Genomic DNA, 22,802 nt, shown 5'->3' on the forward strand with positions numbered 1-22,802 from the left:
CTGCATCTCAGCTCTGTGGGTTGGATTTCCCCTTCAAATGGTTGTTGTAACAGAATTTTTGAGTCATTAGCTTCACATCTATTTCTGGAACATGCCATGTAACTAAATACCAAACTGTTAATAATTAAATTGAATAGCTTAAAAACAAACAAAAAAACAAAAACCAGTCAGGTGTATCTCAAAGAAGATGAGAAAGTACTAAACCTGTTGCAGCTGGGGACCGAATAAGTGACAAGAGGTGGCACCTGCTCACTAGTCACCCCTTCTCCCCTTTAACTTTGTGCCTAGTCATAGAATAGAGGCAATGATGTAATCATACAGGCCCCCACTTTTCCTAGTCTGTTCATGTTTGGTCTCATGGAAATTAAATTAAAAATGAAGAGTAGGGGGGAAAAAAAAACCTCTAAAGAAAAGTTACTCTAGGCCAAAGAGTTGGTTAGTCTCCAGGTACAGTCACCATCTAAGTTTAGACACTGATGCAGTGGCCTGAGAGGTTTTCCAAGGTTTTATAGCAGCGGTTTTCATAGTCTTACCATGATAATGCAAAAATGCTTGTGAATGTTCAAATGAAAAATATTGTCAGCAGATAAGAGTACAGATATTGTGATCTCCAGCTTTTGTTGATCTTAGTTACTCTAATAAACACTGGGTTATAGCTCAGTGTCTAGGGTAGTCAAGCATGTGCAAGGCCCCAGAGTTCTTCCTCAGCACACGCATGCATGCACTCACACACACAAGTGGTTTCTGTCTTCCCTTCTGTAACATACATGTGCATATGAATGAATGTATATGTGTAATTTCTTCCTTGGTAAGATAAAAGTTTTAGGGAACTTAGTATGTAAAGAAAATGCAGTCAATACATGTTTAAATTTAAGGATACTTTTTTTTTTTTTTTTAAGATTTAGTTATTTATTTTATGTGTGTGAATACATTGTCGATCTCTTCGGACACACCAGAAGAGGGTATCAGATACTATTACAGATGGTTATGAGCCACCATATGGTTGCTGGGAATTGAACTCAGGACCTCTGGAAGAGGTCCTTTGCAATTTCTCTCTTCGGTGTTTTCAGATGTTTCCTTGCAGCAGTCTCTCACCCACCCCTCTGATTAGCTCTCCGCCTAGGTGGCCTGTTTGCTTTGTTTTGCTTGGTTACTGTAAAGGAAATCTTTCCCAGATCTCCTCCTCTTAAAGTTCATCATTGCTATGTTGAAAAACTACAGATTTTTCCATGTTCATTTTGTATCCTATGACTTGACTGAAAGTATTTCTTCACTCTAAGAATTCAGATGGAGTCTTTCAGGTCTCTTGTTACTGGATTATATTTTCTGAGGATAGGGGAAGTTTGACTTCTTCCTTTCTTATCTGAATCCCTTTTATTTCTTCTTTCTTAGTGCCCCCATGCTGTGCTCCCAACTTCCTACAGGATACGTTCCTGTTTTCCTCCATTTAGAATAATGTTGTTTAAATGTTCGTAGCTTATAAGCATTAAAAACATAGTTTTTACGTGTATATTTTGCCTGCATTCATTTTGATTGTGCATCATGTGTTTGCTATCCTCAGAGGTTAAGAAAAAAAAAGGTTTTAGAGTCCCTGGAACTGGAGTTACAGAGGGTTGTGAATCACCATGTGGATGCTGGAAACCAAACCAAGGTCCCATGCAAGAGCAATGAGTGCTCTTAACTGTTGAGCCATCTCCAGCCCCCTGATCTGTAAGTACTTTGTTGAGAATTTTCGTGCCCATGTTCATCAGGGAACTCGGCATACAGTGTTCTTTGCGTATGTGTCCTTATCTAGTCTGGGCATTCGTATAATACTAGTGAGTTGTGTTCCTTCAAGGTTGTTGAGATTGCCAATTTCTCAAAAGTATGGCAGAGTTCAATTGTGAGTCTGTGTAGTTCCGGGCTTTCCTTTGTTGTGACTTTATCACTGTCTGTGATGGAGGATTGTGCTTATCAACTACAGCTGGACAGCCCTTGTTGGCCAGCCCAGGCCAGTCTGTCAGTCAGCCTAGAAAGCCCCTGTATCTATATATCCCTTCCATTAGCTCTGCTCCTTTAGAGAACGCTGACTAAACCCCTGTCCTAACCTCATTGGTCATTTCAGACATATTTGTTTCTTAATGTTTGTAGGTTGTATGTTTAGAAATTCATCCATTTCTTCTAACTCTTCTTTTTAGAAGTCTTCAGAGTTTCCCCTGACGATCCTCTAGAGTTCGTTGTATCCACTGCAATGTTCCTTTTTTTCTCTAATTTTATTAATGTGGGATCACCCCGCTGGTTATTTTTGCTAATGTATTTTCGTTTGCCTGTTGCTGTGGTTCTTGCTTTTTTTTTTTTTTTAAAGACACAGTACAGTTTCTGTGTCTTAGCTCTGGCTGTCCTGGAATTCACTCTGTAGACCAGGCTGGCCTCAAACATAAGAGATCCAAGTAGTTCTGCCTCCTTAGTGCTGGGATTAAAGTTGTGCACCACCGTCACCGCCTGGTTAAGACTTTAAAATGTAAGCTCTCATAACTTTTCCAGTAGGCGAGTCTGAAGGAATTGTCTTGCATAATGATTGATGGTGTGAGGTTCTAGCCCACTGTGGGTGATTCCACCCCTAGGCTGGTGGTCCTATAAAAAAGCAAGCTGAATGACCCACTGGGAGCAAGACAGTAAGCAGCATTCCTCCTTGGCCTCTGCTTCAGTTCTTGCCTCAAGGTTCCTGCCTTGAACTCTTGCAGGCAAACTAAGACAAGGTATTATACATGCCCAGAGACAGGACTCCTTCACTTAGGTTTTTGGCTATGAATCTCCTCTGGCATGTGACTGCCACTGGAAGTTGGGGGGGGGGCAGTCTTGTGGGCCTAAATCTGTGGGATCTGGTATTCTCTGTCTGTCTCTCTCTCTCTCTGAGTCAGGGTCTCACTATGTAGTGTGGCCCTGTCTGGCCTGGAACTCACAGAAATAGACTAGCCTCAGCCTCCTAGGTGCTGGAATTTAAGGTATCGCCACTCATGCACTGGTTCTTAATGTTCTGTCCAGAGAATCAGAATGGAATGGATGTCATCCAGGTAGTGGCTTGTGCAAAGCCCGGAGTTTTGAAATCTTTGTGAGCAGAGGTCACAGCAATAGTTTCCATCGTGCAAGGGTAGAAACTCTAAAGGCGGATAATTCTGACTCGGTAGGAAATTGTGCAGATGAAGGCCTCAGCTATCCTGGAAGCAGGAAATCACTTCAGCTCACAAGTCTGCCTAACACAGCCAGACTGTTTATTTACTTTTGAGACAGGATCTCACTGTAGCTCAGACTGGCCTTAAACTCATTATGTACGCAAGAATGACCTTAAACTTCTGGCCCTGCTGCTTCTATCTCTAGGTGCTGGGATTACAGGTATACACAACCGCACCCAGTTTATGCGGTGCTGAGGCTAGATCCAAGCCCTCCTGCATATGCTAGGCAAGTGTTCTACATCTCCAGTCCCAGATTTTCTCTTTAAACCAACCAACTAACCAACCGACCAGCCAGCCAGCCAGCCAGCCAGCCAACCAACTAGCCAACCAGTCATCCACCCGCCAATCAACCAACCAACCCACTATCCAAAAACCCTTAGAGAAAATTCAAAATTATTGTGCCAAACGACACTGACTACACTCCTGCATTTCTAGATCTATCCTCTCTCACTCCTTCCTTCTTCACTGTGGTGCTAAGTGGTGGGATGTTCCTTCTTTGACTGCACAGAGCCAAGACCCCAGCTAGTCGGTGCAGGAGTTAGTTACTGGGCACGCGCGTTCACCCACACCACCTCCATATTGTCCACCGCGGCGCTCCGTAGCAAGCCCTTGGCAGGCTCCACGTCGGCCGCGCAGGCGCCCGGAGCGCGTTCACCTGCTGCCGTTGTCGCCGCCGCCGCCGCTGCTGACGGGGCTGGATGGGGGGCCGAGGCCAGCCAGGGGCACCCAGAAAGAAGAGACGCGGCGGCGGCGACGCCGACATCCGCACGACGAGCGCTCCGAGGTGCCCGCGAGCTCCACTGGAAGGCGGTGAGGCCCGGGCCCGGCCGCCCCGCAGGTAGAGACGCCGCCGGCCCCTCGCCGCGCCATGTTCAAGAAGCTGAAGCAGAAGATCAGCGAGGAGCAGCAGCAGCTGCAGCAGGCGCTGGCCCCTGCTCAGGTACGCCTCCCCTCTGCGCCGAGGCCCAGGGGGCTGGCCAAAGTTCTTCCGTGACCTTTGACCTCCGCCCCAGGGCATCTCCCCACACCCCCCGCCAAACAGAATCCCTGGAAGGTTTTGGACTGTCCAGGTTGTGTAGGAACCCTGGCCTGGTTTCTCCCAAACTCCGTCCTTGTGTAGGGTGAAGGGACCCGTCGTGACATTTGACCTCGGAGTCTTACCCACCGCCCCCCAGGAACCGACCGGGTGTGACAGATGGGTGCCATGGGTTTGGGTCCTACGTGGGGAGCTTCTCTTGCCGGTGAGAGACCCTGACTCTGGAGTGGTGACGGGGGCGGGGCAACCCAGGTCCCCTGTGGTATTTGATCTCTGACCTCTATCCGAGGTCCCCTATGCGTTCACTGGACATTGCACTTGGAATGGCCAGGTTCCTGTAAGTCTCCGGCTTCCAAACCCTGGTGGAGGTAGAGTGGAGCCTTCCCGGGCCAGGCTGCTCGCAGGAGCCGAGGGCGGCGGTCCAGCGATTCAGCCTGTCACGAGTTAGTCACTTGGAGTTAGTCACTTCGCATAACTTGGGTGATGGCGGACACAGGGCGCCGAGGCAGACACTGAACAGGACGGGCAGCCTGTCAGCAACCGTGCTCTTGCATCTTTTCAGGAAGCTTTTAAGGGAGTATGGTTCCGGGGTGGGAAAAGGGGGCGTGTTCGTGGAAGCAAACTAATGCTCCCCAGCACTCAGGGTTTCTGTGCTGAGGACGGGAGGTGGTGGTGGTGGTGTGGGGCTTCTGCTGATTCTCTTCCCAGTCATTCTGAGTATCAGTGGATTGATCACGAACTTCTTTACTTTTATGGTTCCTAGAAAATTAGAAAGCCTATGGTTCAAGAAAGGTCGCAGTTTGGCTAATTGGGGAGCAGTTCGGGTGCTTAAATATAACGACCCAGCTTTCTGTTTCTAGAAACATATTCTGAGATTTAGAATACAAATAGATTTAGTTACATGGTTTTCTTTTTAATTTGTGTGTGTGTATGTGTGTGTGTCTGTCTCTCTCTCTGTGTGTGTGGGGGGTGTGTATGCTTGTGTGTATGTGTCTGTCTGTCTGTCTCTGTGTGTGTGGGTGTCTGTGTGTGTGTGTGTGTGTAGGTGTGTATGCTTGTGTGTATGTGTCTGTCTGTCTGTCTCTCTCTCTCTCTGTGTAGGCCAGAGGACAACCATGGTGCCATTCATCAGGTATTGTCCTTTTTATTTCTGGATTTACTTATGTGTGTGTGTTGTTTGTATGTGTGTCTGTATACCATGTGCATGTTTACTATTCACAGAGGCCAGAAGAGGGTGCTGGATCCCAGGGAACTTGAGTAATACATGGTTGTGAGCCATTGTGTGGGTACTGGGAACTGAATGTTGGTTGGTCCTCTGCAAGATCAACAAGTGCTCTTAACCCCTGAGCCTTCATCACACCCTCTGGCCTGGGAGCAAGTCCGGGGAGTCCACCTGTCAGCCTCCTGAGCACTGGCTTACAAGAGTGTGCCGCCACACCTGTCCTTTTAACCTGGATTCTGAGATGAAGCTCAGGTGAGCCCTTTACCATCTGAATTGTAGTGCTAGCCCTGCTGCTGGTTTAATGGTAACACTGGGGCCGTAAAGAATTGGCTGAATACATTCTTACCAGGCAGCTGATTGTCATGCAGCTTTGAAAATAAACACTGATTTGGATCTCTGCTCTACATTTTATTTACTAGTTAAGTAGATTACTTAAACCTCACAAATCTATGAGGTACATATTATTCCTCCTATAGCTGAAGATGTGATGAGGCCCCAAATAACCTAATTGCTACATAGTGTCAGAGCTGCAGACAGTGTTGTTTACATGGAATGATAGGTGTTACAACAGACATGCAGCCTATGAGTTGTGACCCAGTTTTTGTGGTAAAAAGAATTGTATTTTAATACGTGGCATAGTGGCTCACACCTGTAACCTCAGAATTTGGGTAGTATGAAGGATTTCATATTCAGATCTAGCCTGGGCAACACACCAAGCCCATGTTCCCCAGTAAAAGTGCACTCGTGCACTTGTGTGTGTGTGTGTGTGTGTGTGTGTGTAGTGAAAATACAAGTTTAAAAGAATATGCTGTAAGGTATTAATAGGGTAAAGTGTTGCTAAGATATTTAATATACATTTTCATATTTAATGTTGAGCTTTTCTTTAAACACAAGCTGAAGTTCTTGAGTACAGAGGGAGTTTTAGTAATGACAGACAAAAGCTGTTGAAGCTCCAGTTCCTTAGCTTAATATCATTAGAGAAGCAAGCATCTGGGTCAGACACAATCCTGTAAGTAAGACTTAAGATAACCTTTTAAAATAATTAACTAATTGTTCTTTTTAGTTTTTAGACAGGGTTTCTCTGTGTAGCCCTGGTCTGGGACTCTGTAAACCAGGCTCTGGCCTCAAAGACTCACCTGCCTTTACCACCTGAGTGCTGGGATTAAACACCTGTGACATATCCTCTCTTGAAGGATTTAATGAGATATGAAAGACTCCTTTTTTGTCCACTCTTAAGTTTGCTTTTGCCCACCCTTGCTCTAACCAGCTAATCAACACTTCAGCTTCTGCTTGTTTTTGGTGACTTTTTGTATTTTGTAATGTTTTTCATTATGTACTGTCCATCTTCTCTCTGCTTTCTGAGCTACTGTGAGCTTTGAAATAACACACATAAACTTTGTGTGAATTAAAAGTAATCACCTGAGGGGTTCTTTAGTGCATTTTAGTGTAATAACCTGAATTTGGTCATTCAGTTTGGTTCTCAAGAAGCTGTTGTGTGCATGCTTTCTGGTTCTTAGCTTGATTGTCTTGATATATTTGTTTCCAGTGAAATCCTGACAGATACTGGTAGTTTTGGGTAAACTTTTCAAATCTTCCATACAGTAGCAATAGTGAAAGTGGATAGGGCCAGTCAGCCTCCCTCTCTCCCTTCCTTCCTTCCTAGGCTTCAAAATAATTTAACATGATAGTCTTATAATTTCTAGTAATTTCTGTTAGTTGATGCTAAGGTTGTTTGAATCCTTTCTTTGTGGCCATTATTTTAAGTAATCATTTGTTCATCAGGTCTGATTATTTGTATGACTATTATTATAAGTGTGAATTAAAGTTAAAATATTTCAAGTCAAGTTTTGCTTAATTTGTTTTTTAAGGAACACATGTGTATTGGATTTTTTTTTTCTAACTATAGGATTAACTAACTAAAGTAGTTAGATTGGTATTGGTTTAGTGCCTGCCTCCTGACAAGGCCCCTTGTTAAATCCCCAGTATTGTAAACAAACAGACAAACACACACTTCCCCACAAAACAAAACAAGTATTTGCCAAGAATATTTGAGGATCAAGGTTCTGTTTCTAGCATTGTATGTATATGATAGATTTTGGGGTGTATGTGCATGTGTGCTGTGTGTGTGTTACATAAGTAAAAACAGTTTTTGATGTTTGTTCTCTTATTATTACTAAAATTCCTTAAGTATTATGAAGATGAGGATATGAAAGGAGAAATATTTGAGTTTATGAACATGAAATACACAAGAGTAGCCAGATGGCTCAGGCACGAGCAGAGAGGCTGGCCCCAGGGACGGCGTACATTACTGTGGAGTGCTGTGCTGCCTTACAGTGTGAATGGAAATTTTGGAAATGAATGGCTGTGAATATCTGAGTGTGAATGTACTTCATGTGCTTCCTCACACTGTATACTTACACATGTTCAGAACAGTAAATTGTACAGGATGCCTGTCTTATCACAGTTAACACATTTAAAAATCCAACATAGAAGCCCTGTTTGAAGCCTGCAGAGTTTTTTTAAGTAGGGCCCTGAAATAATAGTTAATGTAGTAGAAATTTTAAAAACAAACCATAAAGTCCCAGCAAGATGTCTCACAGATGGCAGAGGAGTCCCATCCTGAAGGGCTGTAACTTTATTGTAAATTTGAGTTTACAGAACATTTCTGTCTTTTATTTAACTTAATTATCTTAAATTCCCGAAGAGAGCAGAGAGATGGGAAGAATCTGAGTTTTCCTGATTGTTACAATCTGGGTCCTACCAGCAAGGGTGCGGTGCTTATTGAGAACTCTTGACATAAGAGTACATTGTTATATTTTAATAAACACAATCTTTGTTTATGTGATTAAAAAAAACTCCTCCATGCAGCTGTCAGCAGAGAGGGGAGGGACCGGCAACTCCATACTCCTAGCCTGAGAAGTGCCCAGTGGTTATCCACCTTTAATATAGCTCCTTGTGGTGACCCACAACCATAAATTATTTTCATTGTTGTGATTATATTGTAAATAGATATTTACATTGTTTTCTGATGGTCTTAGATGACCTCAATGAAAGGATCATTTGCCCTCCAAAAGGGTTGAGACCCACACGTTGAGAACCACCTCCCTAGACTTAGGGACCTTGACTCACACCAAACCAGGATTTATGGATTTGACACTTGGAAAGACTCTCAGGACTAGCTAGTTAGGAACAGAGCTGTAGATTTTATTAACTATATTATGATACAGGTTTAAGTACAAGGCTTAAGAAAAAAGAGGCTGAGACTGGAGAGAATGCTAGGTGGTTAGAGCCCTGACTGCTCTTCCAGAGGTCCTGAGTTCAATTCCCAGCCACCTCGTGGTGGCTCACGACCATCTGTAATGTGATCTGATGCCCTCTTCTGGTGTGTCTGAGGACAGCTACAGTGTACTCACATACATAAAATAAATAATTCTTTTTAAAAAAAGGAAGGAAGAAAAAGAGCTGCCTGAAGAGCTGCAGAAGTAGATGCACCGTGTGTGGAGATGGGCTCTCAAGGGAGGATGAGCAGCTCTCCACAGCAGCTATGTGTGCTGCTTTGGTGGCTCTTAGTTTTGTGTGAAAAGATTGCTGAGAACCCTTGTGATTTTCTCCCTCGTTTTGATGAGTGAGATAATGATGTGGCTCTGGAGTTGCCATGGAGGACTTACAGTCTGATAAATGGAAGCCGGAGTCACAGGATTGCAGTTTACTCGTCCCTCCTGTAAGTGGGTTTCTGGTGAGAGTCCTAGGGACTGAGGTTTCTGGGCCAGAGCTCTCCTTCCCTTTTTAGGTTTCAAGACCCCTACCCCAGAACTACCCCTGGTGACATCTAGAATCTCGAACATGGGCTGAGACAGGAGGATCAAGAGTTTGAGGTCAGTCTGGGTTACATAGGGAGTGACCCTGACTCAGAAAGAAAAGAAAAAAAAAAATTAACCATGTAGACATTTTGATTCACTAGATTTTTATGGGTCTTTCATGTTAATCATCTTATTCAGATTTTGTTTTGATTTTTAGAAGGAAGTCTCATTTTTTTTTGGTGGTTCATTTCTGCTAATGAAATCCTGGAGCTTGATTTCCTTAGCTGACTGATACCTGCTAGTCCCGTCTAGAGAGCTAAAATCTGTGTGTCTGTGTAGGGACGGGGACTAGTTCATCTCAATTTCCTCACTAACAAAGACACTCTTAGAAAGCTGACAATACAATTAAGTGTCATCTAAACATTCTAAGTGTGTGTGTCACGGACCATCAAATCCAGGACTTTGGTGTGCTAGGAACTGTGCTCCACTACTGAGATGGAAAGGGAACTGAGTGCTTAGGACACTTATCTTGGAATCTGAACTGCAGTGTGCGACCACAGATTCTCAGAGAAACTGGCCACATTGTTTTCCTTTGTCAGCAGCTCCAACCAGTGACGCTCTAGAGGGTGGTTCATTATACTGTATCTCTGGAGTTGTGTTTGCACTGGGGCTGCTGACCTGAGACACCTATTTGTTGTGGAAATCCTGAATCTCTTGAAGGAGCAGGTGCAAGTCTTCCGTTGTAGTACTCTAGACCCTCCCCGCTGCAGACTATCTTCAGGGAGAGAGCAGAAGCTTCCACTCCTCACTTTGTGTGGAACCATTCAGGCCTCTGGCCTTATCTAAGCACTTTTGCCTCATCCCCGTCTTTGTTAGTGTCACCCTGTCTAAAGCCTCACTGTTCCAGGAAAGAAGCCTGATGTTCCACTGGCAGCATAGAGACAGGAGAGCTAAGGAAGGTGTGTAACTCGTCCTGTTTTTATCTTGCGTCTTTATTTCCGCAGCTGTCATTTATATGCCTTTTGCTTTAAGTCTTAGGCTTTCTAAGATTCTGGGATGACCATCGCTTTGTTTTCATGGCAGCACTACCTTGTGTGGACCCTGGGGTTGTGTGGTACCTCAGCTGTGCTGAGTTGTGGTACCTCTTCTGCCTCTTGTTCATCTCCATCCTTTTAAAAATTCTTGAGACTTACTGAAGAAGACGCCATGTTTAACTGGAAGTTGCCTTAAGTTATTTTTGGATGACTGAATTTCACATATCAGAAGAGCATTTTTAGGAGGTGAAGTATTTATGCCATAAAAGTGATGGCTCATTCCTGAAACGACCTGGTAGACTGCAAAATGGCAAAGATGCTTGATTAAGGGCATGCTGAAAAGCTCCCACTAGTGACTGAAATTACAGTGTTGTAATGAGGACAGGTCCTGGCCTAGGTGTGTGTAGGAGTTACTGAGCAGGTGTGCTGATGCTGGTGCAAGCCTGAAGCCACACCTATTTCTTATGCTCTGCTCCTCCTCCCTGAGAGGCAGGAGCTAAATCTAAAGGCTCCTGAGCGTCCTGCCAGTGAGTCCATGGCTGCTGTGAATTGCTCGTGAGAAAACATTAAAATCCCTCATTTTGAGATTTCTCGTACTTGTCTACAGCTCCAATACTTAGAGCAGTGCAGCTCCTAGTAGCAGGCTGCAGTAGATGAACTTCTGTAGTAAATAGCTGACTAAAAATACTGTAAATGCTGCTACTTTCTCTCTTAGAAAGCTGGGATTAGTTGATCCCAGAAAGTTACTGATTCACAGTAATTAAACTTTACTGATACCTAAAGAGATTTGAAAGTGCAGAATTGCACCTGTGTTTCAAACAATTTATTCTCGAGTGTTTGTGAACCTTCCAGGTAATGCAGCCTCTAGTACAGTAAATTTAAATATAGCATATCCTACTAATATGAATATTCAAATTTTGTGTTTTTCTATCTTTAAATCAACCTGGGATTTATTCAACCTGAGATTAATGCTTTTTTTTTTTCAAATTTATTTTATGTATGAGTGCCTGATCTGCATGTACAGCTGCACACCAGAAGTGGGCACCAGATCCTATCACAGCTGGTTGTGAGCCACCATGTGGTTGCTTGGAGTTGAACTCGGACCCCTGGAAAAAGTCAGTGCTCTTAACCACTGAGCCATCTCTCCACCTAGAATTAATGCTTTTAATTCCTATTTTTAAAAACCATCATTAAAATATGAAATATATTGAAATATGTAGATTTGGGAGTTGGTTGCCAGGTAGAGGAGCCTTGTTACAGAGATAACATGGTGCAGTGAAAGTACTTCAGGTGGCTTGTGAGTCGTACCTGGGAGTCTCTCTCCTCTTGTGTTTTATGAGAATACAGGCTAGAAGACAGAGATTATTAGAGGAGGGTCTGCAGGATCCACTCCTCAGTGAGCAGCTATTGGCAGTTGATAGCTTCGGGGGAGTTCTTCCTCACAGGTCGGTGAAGTTTTCATGGTAGGCTTCTCACACTGCACTGGATGGCTCACATCCCTACACAGATAGGCAACACTGGCTGAGCTTAGAGGGGGCATGGGGGAGGAGGAGCGGGAGGGGAAATGGATGGTGGATATGATCATGTTTTATTGTGTGTGTTGATGAGTCAAGAATAAAAAAAGAAAAGAGAAAGAATATATCTCATGATATAAGTTTACTAGCTGTAAAATCTGGATGTATAGCTCAACAGTGGGGAGGGAGATCAGCGAGATGTTGAACACCTGGGTTTGAGGCCTAGCTTCTATACCCTGCACTAAATAAAACAAGTATTGGTAAAAGCTTTTGTTTTAGGGGTGTCTCTAGAACTGTGTAGAAGTATGGTGACATTATTACTACTACTACTATTACTGCTATGAGTCCCAGAGAAATTCAAGAGCTAGTCATCTAAAATGAGGTTGTAAGGTAGACAGGGAGTTAAAAGGTCTGTGTGCTAACCTAGTTCTTGAAGTGTCTAACCTGGGCAAGCCATGTAAGCATTCTGAGTATCTAATCTTTTCAGGAATGGGTATGATATTGTGTACTCTTTGTACCTTTCAGATTGGTTGTCAAGTTCCAAAGGGAGAGACTACAAGAAGCCATTTGTAGTTGTCAACAGTGTTTTTACTTAACAGGGCCTACGAGGTGCTGCACTGGGTGTTGCTTTTGCCTTGCATGGCTGAGACTGGGGCTTCCAGTATTATGATGTTCACAGGACACTTTGTGTGCCTGTGGGGAAATATTTATGAGGCAGCTTGGAGCAACACCTGAGGAGCCTCTGATGGGTAATGAAAAGCAAAGGACAGGGATAGGCACTCAGTTTATCATCCTGAAGGTCCCTGCTCATTTTCATATGTAGAAAGGAAGTTGCCACAGCTTGAGCGCTCTTAGCCTAGTGACTGCACACTTTTGTTGGTCAGAACTGGATCTCTCAAGGTGTTGTCCAGGTTGTTTTCTTTTCTTTGTGCCCAGGTGGTTATAGTAGAGTTAAGTCAGTGCTTGGGGGGCATGGTGGGGGGCTTGATATCTGTGAGCATTGCCGAGGAGGCTTTCAGCTCCTGAAGACATTTTGTTTTTATTCAGCATAGCAAGAACTAAAGCAGTTAAACTTACCTGGGCATTTTTTTTTTTTTTTTTTTTTTTTTTTTAATTTAGAGTAAACTCATTTTCAGCTAAAAGTCATGCTTTCAGAATCCCCTCTTTCCATCTATGGTAATAGAGTTGTGAGAGTGCTGTGTTATTCATAGAGCAAGGGTCATGTGGGACCTACCACACCAGACTGGTTTTTCTCATATGAAGGCGAGGCCTCTGGTTAACTCATAAGCTGTCAGGCAGGGGAACATGGATGTGATCGTGGAGAGCAGTGTCAGTTCTTAGCAAAAAGCTTGTACACCCGCAGTCTCTCGTGGAACCCAGGGCTTTGTCCATGTTAGGCAAGTGCTCTACCACTGAGCTATGTCTCCAGCCCTTCAAATTCCCTTTAGACTCTCTAAGTACAGGAGCCCATTAAAGATCCAGAGACTACTGCTGCTCTTGTGACTCTTGTAGCTTCAGAGAGTGATCAGTCAGCCATTAGGCTGAACCTTGCCAGGTGCTGTACTTTTCTGGGCATAGGGTGTTCTAGTGCTCATCCTTCATCTGTGCATATGGTTAACAGTTTAAATCACTGCTTGTGTCTACCCACGGTTGACGAGGCCTTCTGATCAGACACATAGCAGGCTGAGTTGTAAGGCCCACTTTAGAATTTATATTGAGGTAGACTTTCAAGTGAGTAAAGGTCTCTGTCTCTCTGTCTCTCTGTCTCTCTCTCTCTCTCTCTCTCTCTCTCTCTCTCTCTCTCTCTCTCTCTCTCAGCATCTGGTCCTTTTTGGCATTTGGGTATTTGGAGAGCTGAATTACTGAATTAATAACCCAAAGGTTTCTTGTACATTATAGAATCACAGCAGGGAATTTGTTGGTCAGGAGGCATTTATTTCCTCTAGGCAGTAGTTTCTAATTGCTGTTCTAACATTTTTATCACCTCAGTTCAGCAAGGAGCTCTTCCTTTCTGAGTGGCAGCCTCTGTAGTTTCTCAGCTTTTGCAGCCAGCTTGGTTTGAAAATTGGCTCTAGGTATAAGAAGAGCTAGAGATGTAAACTGTGATGCCCACATTTCACATGGGTGCCGAGCCCCCAAACCTCCGGCCTCCATGCTTGTAAAGCAGGCACTGTGTCCAGCTCTTGGGTTTCACTCAAGTTGGATGAAAGCTGTCTGTGGAGTAAGCAGGGCTTTGTGGCGCCTTTTTCAAAACCTACACAGACTTCATTATGTGTATTCTAGATTCTTAAGCCATTGATGGCTTTATGTCACATTCACCTATTTACCTGTTTAAAAATTGTATGCTCTGCTTTTACATTGTTTTGTCTTGAATGGTCGAGGATAGCTTGTCCCTTAAGGTGACTTGCACATAGCTAATTTTAGTGAATTATATGCTGATTTTCAGGTCAGTTTTAGAAGGGACATGTGTTAGAATTCAGTTTAGGCAAGAGGAAGAGGAATTTATTATAAATACTTGGCAGTTGACAGTTTCTCCAGGGTTCTGTAGCCTGGACCAATTGCTATATCCTGGACTCTTAATAAAAATGTTAAAATGCTCACACCTGGCACCAGCATGGCACCTCCCACTGCACTGTACTCTCTTGACCTTTCCAGGTCTGTCCCTATGCTTACTAAAGGGTGACCTTAAACTCTACATGTCTATTTTCTTACTTGTGACTCAGCCTCATGTGGGTGTGACTGATGATAGATCTCAAATTCCCTGTTGCAGATAAAGGCAGGACTGAGCTAGTAAGTTTCAAGCTGTTTACCAAAGAAAATTATTAAGCGTGGTTATATGAACGTGTCCTTGTTGGACACAAACATCACTCTTGCTCAGGGACAAACATTCCTATCTTTTCCAGAGTGGATGGCCAACTGTTTCCACTGTTCATGCACCATGTGCTCTGATGTGAAGTGTAGCTTACACATTTGTTTTTTGTGTATGTGTAGTGCTTGTGTGTGTGTGTGTATGTATGTGTGTGTGTGTGTGTGTGTGTGTGTGTGTGCACTGTGCTTATGACCTCAGCTCCACCCTGACTGTGGAGTGTGTTCACACACTTGTTCGCTCGTGTGGATGACAGGTACTTATTAAAAGTTTTTCTCTGTAAGGCTGTGTAGATATGGAAGTAAGGAAGGTCAGAGCTATTTGTTACAGCACAGAGGGTCTGCTTTGGTTTCACTTTCAGGACTGCAGTTAGCTCACAGTAGACTAGACATCAGGTTTTTGTGTCTTCCTCCATGTTGATGCTCTGGTAACCAGGCTCTTAGCATCTCAGTAAGGAGCTGTGCTGTGTAAGTAGGTTCAGAGAAGGGCTTCTGACTAGAGATGGGCCCTGCTATTTAACTGTAAATTTCATAGTATTGAATGTTTCAAGAACTTTAAAGTTGAAATTGATAACCTTCTAGTTTTTAATAAATTTACATTTTCCAATCATTTCATTTTAGAGAAGTGGCAAAGATAGTAGAGTTTTCATATTCTCTTCCCTGGGCTTCAACTCCCTAATACTATCACCCAAATAAAACCACTCCCTCATCTTTCGTTGTGCTAAAGTTGACATCTGCTCAAAGACCTAGTGACTAGTAGCTAAGTCTTGTGGTTGGTTCTGTTGTGTTGTTCTTTCCTGATGTTTAAATCTGTCCCTTTTCTGAGTTCCTGGGCATGGGATGAGAAAAGCACCGCTCAGGGCGCAGTACACTAGTCACTGCTGTTTTCTAATTTGTAATCATTTTTAAATGTAGGCTTCCTCCAGCTCTTCAACACCAACAAGGACTAGAAGCAGGACATCTTCCTTTACAGATCAGCTTGATGACGTGACACCCAACAGAGAGGTTAGTGCAGTGCTTGATGCTCTCTCAGGAAGCTGAGCTGTGTGCTGGTCATGGTGACATCTGGGGACACAATGTTGACGAGTCGGTTACTTAATTTCTATTTACTAATAATTCAACTGGTCTTTTCCTTTTTTTTTTTTTTTTTTTAACACTCATAGCAGTTAGCTCTTGTAAACTATTTCTTGGAGAAAATTAAAAAGGATAGGTATGTTTATTAAATATTTAAAGCTATCAGAAAAATTCAGTAATGTTTTGTTCAACGTAGCATTATATAAATAGGGAAAGGCCCTATTTTTTAAGCTAGTGGTTAGAAACTAAACAACTGGCATAAAAAATTCATCTTTTTTGTATCTTTTCTTCCTGTGAGGTATAATAGAAATATAGGCGGTATGAAGGGGATTGAAGAGATCGCTCGGCCCAGAGCATCTGCTGCTTTGGCACAGGACCCACGTTTGGTGTAGGCTTAATTTTTTCAAAACCTACTTTAATTTAGGGTTCTTAAACACTTCAACCTCCCTTCTAGCCCACTGAATAGAAGTAGGGGAGAAAGAAGGTTGATAGGAAAAGGGGGTTGGAGACCTGTTTAGAAGTAGCTCCTTGTGGGGATTCCACTCTTTGCTATCAGGGACCCTGTAGTCCACATTCACAACAAACACCAAACATAAATCAGTAGCGGAGGCTCTGCTCAGTCCAACAGAAACCGCAAGGCTCTGCCAGATCCGCACAAGACAATGGAAGTGGCCAGCCAGAATCAGCCGGAATACCATGAGAAGTTCTTTAGTGTCTTTCTTTCTACTGAAGTGAAGACCAGCGAAGACCAGTGAAGACCAGCAAAGACCAGTGAAGACCAGTAAAGAAGTGAAGAAGCAGCAATGCAAGAGCATCCTCTCTCTGTGGGGTTCTGTTTATATTCTTTCTAAATATCAGGGCCCTTTCAAGTGTTGTTTTTGGCAAAATATCAAATGTCCTCTTACAAGACAGTATCCAGAAAAACATCATGTGTCATGACTGAGCTGTTAAGAAAACCAAAAATGTCTACTTCAGTTTAGTTCCAAGCACCTATGTGGGGACACATACTGTCATCACTCCAGTTTCAGGGGTTCCAACTCTCTAGGAGGTGCTACCAGAGAGTAATGGATCTGCTATGTCTGTAGTTACAGGTGCTCTTAACTACTCCTTTTCTAAAAATTACTTTACATTTATGGTTTATATCTGTGTACCACATGTGTGCCTGGTACTCATGGAAGCCAAAAGAAGGAACTGGAGTTTAAGATGATTGTGAGCCTATCACACATGTGCCCATGTTTGAACTTGGGTCCTCTGGAAGAGCAGCCTATGCTCTTAGCCTATAAGCCATCTCTCCCTAGTCTCTCCCCTGCTCCTGACCCTACTCACTTATTGTTAGTGTCTGCTGGCACCTACGTAAGTGTGTCATGTGTGGAAATTGCAGTTTGCTTATCTGTTGGGATGGTTGTCTCTTGTGAGCAGCTTTCTCTTGAGGACTCAATGCCCAGCAGCACTTCGAAAGGAGAGAAAAACTTGTTGTAAAGCAACAACCTGGAAGCAAAACAGATATGGAAATATAAAATCAACTGAAGACACCTACTATACCATCGAGCCCAGGATTTCTGAGACCATCTAGGGCATCACAGAGACCCTTACCTCAAAAACAAACAAACCAAAAGAATTAATTTAGACATTTTTCCCCAAAGAACAGGAGAGGCAAGTGTGTGCTGTTTCTCTTTGACTTTCTAGCAGTGGGTGCTGCACAGGACACATAACAAAGGTGTAGGCTAAAGGGTGTGTAGGATCCTGTCCTCTGCAGAGGACTCACACACAGACAATTGCAAGGATTACAGTAAAAATCTCATTCAATCTACGCACGTCTGTCTCTCCTTGGGTTTGTGTCACCTCAGGCACATGTGCTCCAAGTAAGAACACACACCTTTAGTTGGCCTTTGGATGCCAGTGTCTACCTGAGGTGTGAGAGGGGTCACCAGTTTCTGAGACCCTGAACTCCTTAGCATGGCTCCCTCATTATTCTGTGTGAGACATGACAGTCAGATTTGTGAATAAAAATGAAAGCATGGAAAAAGACTGAATAAACAGAAATTTGAAAGTTTCTTGGAATTAGTGGTGGTTTCTCAGGAAATTTCAGAGAAGCAGTTGGTCATATGGCCTGCTGTGCTGAGACTTCGCCTGGACCATCATCCTTTCTTACCTGCCGGAGACACAGACACAAAAGTGAAGACTTTTCTCTCTTGTCACTGATGGGTGTATCTGGTTTACAGACATGGTAAATGCCTATAAGCCAAGAAGGACTGAAATCGTCTCTGAGAGGCTTGAAGTTGAGATCAGAGGCAGGAAACCTGCTCAGTGCTGTTCTGTCAGCTCCCCAGGGAGAGTCTGTGCTGGTACCGCACCGCTGCCTGGTCCCGCACAGCCTGGAGCAGGGCGGAAGCACCCCTGCAGTCCCGCCTGCTGGCTGAGGCTGAGCATGCAAAGGTTCTGTGTCGGTAAGTTAGTGCAGTGAGCAGCAGCTGCAGCTCAGGTTCTAGCTGCAGAGTTAGCTGCTGCTCACTGCTGTTCAGGGCTCTCTGCAGCTTGTCATGGGACGCTTCTGTCTTTGGGGAGGCCTCATGATTAAGGACTAAGTCATACCTCTGTTGGGCTTAGTGGCTGTTGCAATGACTCTTGCCATGGTCTCTGACCTAAGCTGGAGCCTTGGTAAGCAGATTAGCTGGATGAGAAAGGAGGTCACAGAATGAATGACAAAGACACTACTTTTCTCAAAATGAGACTGTAAAGGAATGCTTCTCAGCTTTCTTAATGCTGTCACCTTTTAGACAGTCCTCATGTGTGGTGACCCACAACCACAAAATTATTTGTTTTGCAACTTCATAACTGTAATTTTGCTACTGTTATGAATTGTAACGGAAATCTGTGCTTTCCAATGGTGTTTGACCACCCTTGCAAAAGGATCTGTCACCAGCCCAAAGGAGTCGTAACCCACAGGTTGACAAGTCCAACTGTAAAGAACATTCTAAAACACCAAGAGGCTAGCTAACAGATTAGACACTCAGGTATGAGTTTATTCTAGAACTTAAAACAGCAGAATGGTCTAGAATGTTAGGATGAGACAAGTGAAGAGATCATTATTAACAGAATATTGTGGAAAGATTTAGCCCTAACAAAATTAATAAGTAGTAATGAAAGAGAACTGATTAGAAAATCTAAGGAAAAATGAGTGAATTCAGAAAAAAATATTGCCTATCTCACCACAGACAGACACAGATGTGGAAGGATGGCTGCATGAGATATGAGGGGTAGGTTGGAATTCTTCAAGAAAATTCAGGGGTTCAGATGGTGACAGGCACACAGGACACATGCCACCTGGTGTTTGTTCTGCTGTGGCCCACACAGAAGAGGTGAGCTAGGTTTAGCTATTTGAGATTAGAAGTTTAGCAAATTTTGAGAAATAGAGGTGCTGGAGTATTTTCGAGCGTTGGAGAAGCGCTGTTGCTTTCAGTTTGGTGTTGGGATGGAACTGGTAGACTTGCACCTGCTGTGCAGTCTCCACCACTGAGCAGTGTGGGCTGGGGCCGGTGAGGGTGCAGGCTAGGAGGTGTATAAGGACAGGGGAGCCACCGTTCACTTTTGTCTGACCGTGTTTGGAATGTTGGTCACCATCTCTCTATGATGGGCTCAGAGCGGGGTCTTTTAAAGTTTCACATATGCTCCCTTTTAAACTTGCTTTTTCTTTCTTTTCACTTTTATGGGTAAGAGTGTTTTGTTTTAAAAAAATTAGCTTTGGATGCCTAAGAGATCTGAATCTGTATAGCATTCAGTTTAAAGATAACATATATTCAAAGACTAGCCTCTGAGTACCCCAGAGTCAGATTTTCAGTAAAATTTAGATGGGATTCTTGGAGCTAGTCAGACATTTAGCAAAGTGTAATATATAATTGATAAGAATATTTAGAATTTAGTATAGTAAGTTCTTGGAGTCTATCCTAAGAGTACTAATCATCAATATTGCAAAAAAAAAAGCTTTGAGAAGTCTGTATTTAGGCCTAGGAGATGACTTAGTTGGTAAAATGCTGATGTAGAAACATGAAGACTTAAGTTTGGTTGTCCAGAACCCATGTACAAAACCAGGTGTGATGGTGTTCTCATGTAATCCTAGACCAGGGAAGCAGAGACTGAGGGATACCTGGAGCTTGCTGACTGGCTGGTCTTCCAAAGTTGTTAAGATTCAGTTCAGTGAGAAGACCCCGTTTCAAGGAAATAAGATTGAGAGCAGTAAAGGCAGACCTTGAAACGAGTCTCTGGTCTTCACATTTATCCACATACTCACATATGTACACAAATGTACAAGACATTATTTAAAAATGAAAAAGTTGATTTAATCTACTTTTGTCTTAGTCTGGCATAGTTACACCTAACTAATCCTGTAAAGGGCAGCAAGAGGCAAGAGAGAGTCAGTGGTTCAGAGTCATCCCTGGCTACATAGCAAGCTTGAGGCCTGCCTGAACTACCTGAGAGTGTGTATTAACACAGCAACCGGTCAAATCACCCAGAAGTCTGTCTATAATTAGGATGGCCTCTAATGTGGCACCGGCTGAAGAGCTGCATTAGATTTCGCAGGTGTCTATAGCCTTACAGTCCTCAGGGAAATGTGTGTGTTTTAAATTTAAAGCCTTTGCACATACATACTTATTTTCAGACATGTCCTTTATAGGATATATAATTTATTGTATATTGTGCATTGTGTTATAGTGTATTATAAACCATAGCGTATGTTATACTTTATTATATATTTTTCTTAAAAACAATGGTCGTTAATATTTCACTGGGTTAATTTTTTAGCATTTTCATTTTGTAATTATATATGCATAAAAACATTGGGCAGCTTGTATACTCTCTCCAGTTTTCTCAGATAGTAGCATCCTATATTCTTCTTCTGTGATGTCCATTGAGAAGTTTGTGACAGCCACAGAGCTCCTGTGGTCTTACCTGTCTTACATGGACTGATCTTGTGTGCTTGCATATGTGTTAGGAATCTGTGCAGTTTTACACATGGGTAGACATACAGTCTCTGTGGTCAGAAGCTCTGTGCAAGTGTGAGGGCAGTAGTCTGGGTCCCCAGGACTCTCACAAGCCGGGTGAGTGTGGTGATCTGGCTAGCTCTAGATTAGCTGGAACCGTCAAGCTCCAAGCTCTTGGGAGAGATCCTGCTTCAGTAGATAGTGTGGAGTGCGACGATAAAAGATGGCTGATGTTATCATAACATGCAAAGGAATCATTTAAAATAAAAGTTGGTATATATCTAACTCAGGATTCTCGCTATTTTGGTGTAACAGGTTCTGAAAGAAAAAGCACAAAAGAATATGTATCAATGGGCTGGAGAGACAGCTCAGTGGTTAAGAGCACTGACTGCTCTTTTCAAGGTCCAGAGTTCAATTCCCAACAACCACATGGTGGCTCTCAACCATCTGTAACAAGATCTGATGTCCTCTTCTGGTGTGTCTGAAGACAGCGACTGTGACTTATACATGAAATAAATACATTTTAAAAAAGAATATGCTGGAGAGGTGGCTCAGTGGTTAAGAGCACTGACTGATCTTCCAGAGGTCCTGAGTTCAAATCCCAGCAGCCACATGGTGGCTCACGACCATCTGTAATGGGATCCGATGCCCTCTTCTGGTGTGTCTGAGGACAGCTACAGTGTACTTATATGTAATAAATAAATCTTTTAAAAAAGAATATGTATCAAAAGAACTAGTATTGTAGACTTTATTTCAGAAGTTTCTTATGAATGTACTTCTGATAAAAGTGATTTTGCATATAAGTGTTTTTTTTTGTATGTGTTTTATCATTCATGTATACTTCAGTGCTGTCTTTTTAAGTCTCTAAAGAATCCATCTTAGTATTTATAAAAGCTCTGCTAAGGGTTTGTGCCATTGACATTTATCTTTAAGCCCCTTTACTAAGGTGCGGTTGACATAACCGTATTTGGTGTCTAGAGTGAGCTGAGGATGAGTGTGTGAAGCTGGCAGTGTTGGCTACAGTTATACCTCACATCCATCACCTCCTGAAATGTCCTGTCATGAATTTGCTGTTGCTGCTGCTGAGGAGGAGAGTGGTGTCCAGTCAAAAGAGTTAATGTAGTGTCTAGGCTGCAGCCCCTAGAACAGTTGGAGTATTGTGTGCAGTATTGTTGGCTGTGGCCATCGTTCTCCGTAGACCTTCAGAGCTTCCTCATCGCACACCACTGACCCTCTGCACTTTGTGCATTGTTTATGTTAGAATGGACCTATACCATGTTGCCAGATATATTGGGTGCCATGACGCCTGCTGTAGGCATCATATGCATATCAGTTAGCAAGTGGTGTCCCGGTGGCCTTTGAAGTCCTAAACTCACTAGTTTATCCCATTCCACGTCCATCCCAGCGGCTTACAGTTTCTTGGGGGTGGATGGGTGATCATGGTGGTTGTAGTGTTGTGTTGTGGTGCTGTGCTTTGAGATCATGCCATGATTTGTATTTCATCATTTGTTTTGTTTTTGTACCTCTGCTTGTTACATTGACTGAGACAGCTACTAGCCGGGATGGTAGCAGAGCCTGCCTTTCTCTCTGAATACACTATCTTTGCTTTGGATTCCTCCAAACAGCCTAAAACACAGACTGGCAGTGTGGTGAGTCCTTCCACCGCTTCCTGCATTCCCTGTGGGGAATCACCACGTTTGGGCAGCTGTAGCACCAACTCTCGTGTGGCTTTCACGTTCCCTCAGAGTGTCTTCAGTGTTGTGTTGCTAACCCTGCTCTAAAACCTCAGAGAACACCTGCTGAGTTTGGTGTCCCGCTGCTTTCTGGTAACTACTGGTAACTAACAGCATCCACTAATGAAATGTGAGCCTCCTTCACTTGTTAGAATTAGCGCTTACGTTTTGTCCTGTGGAAATGTCTGCTCATACTAGAAAACCCAGTATACATGGTTAGAAATCTGTTTTACTGTTGGGAAGAAGCCAAGAGTGTTTGAGATCCAACTGACATTTTTTTAAGAAAAGCAATGTGTTGTGTAAATAAAAATGAACAACATTGCACAGGTAGGC

The 22,802-nt window shown here is 43.2% G+C and overlaps 1 protein-coding gene across 5 annotated transcripts in view; it reads left to right on the forward strand.

The window, feature by feature from the left end:
* Positions 1-3,871: 3,871 nt before the first annotated feature.
* Positions 3,872-22,802, forward strand: part of GOLGA4 (golgin A4) — a 74,624-nt gene continuing 55,693 nt past the window's right edge. For all 5 annotated transcript variants that reach the window (XM_080934560.1, XM_080934561.1, XM_080934562.1 and 2 more), the window contains exons 1-3: positions 3,872-4,152; positions 15,599-15,688; positions 22,287-22,385. In XM_080934560.1, the coding sequence (XP_080790686.1) occupies positions 4,081-4,152; positions 15,599-15,688; positions 22,287-22,385 (261 nt within the window). In that variant the 5' untranslated portion in view covers positions 3,872-4,080. The remainder of the gene's footprint in view (positions 4,153-15,598; positions 15,689-22,286; positions 22,386-22,802) is intronic.

The sequence above is a fragment of the Micromys minutus genome (assembly GCF_963924665.1).
Source record: "Micromys minutus genome assembly, chromosome: 21".
NCBI classification, from domain to species: Eukaryota; Metazoa; Chordata; class Mammalia; order Rodentia; family Muridae; genus Micromys; species Micromys minutus.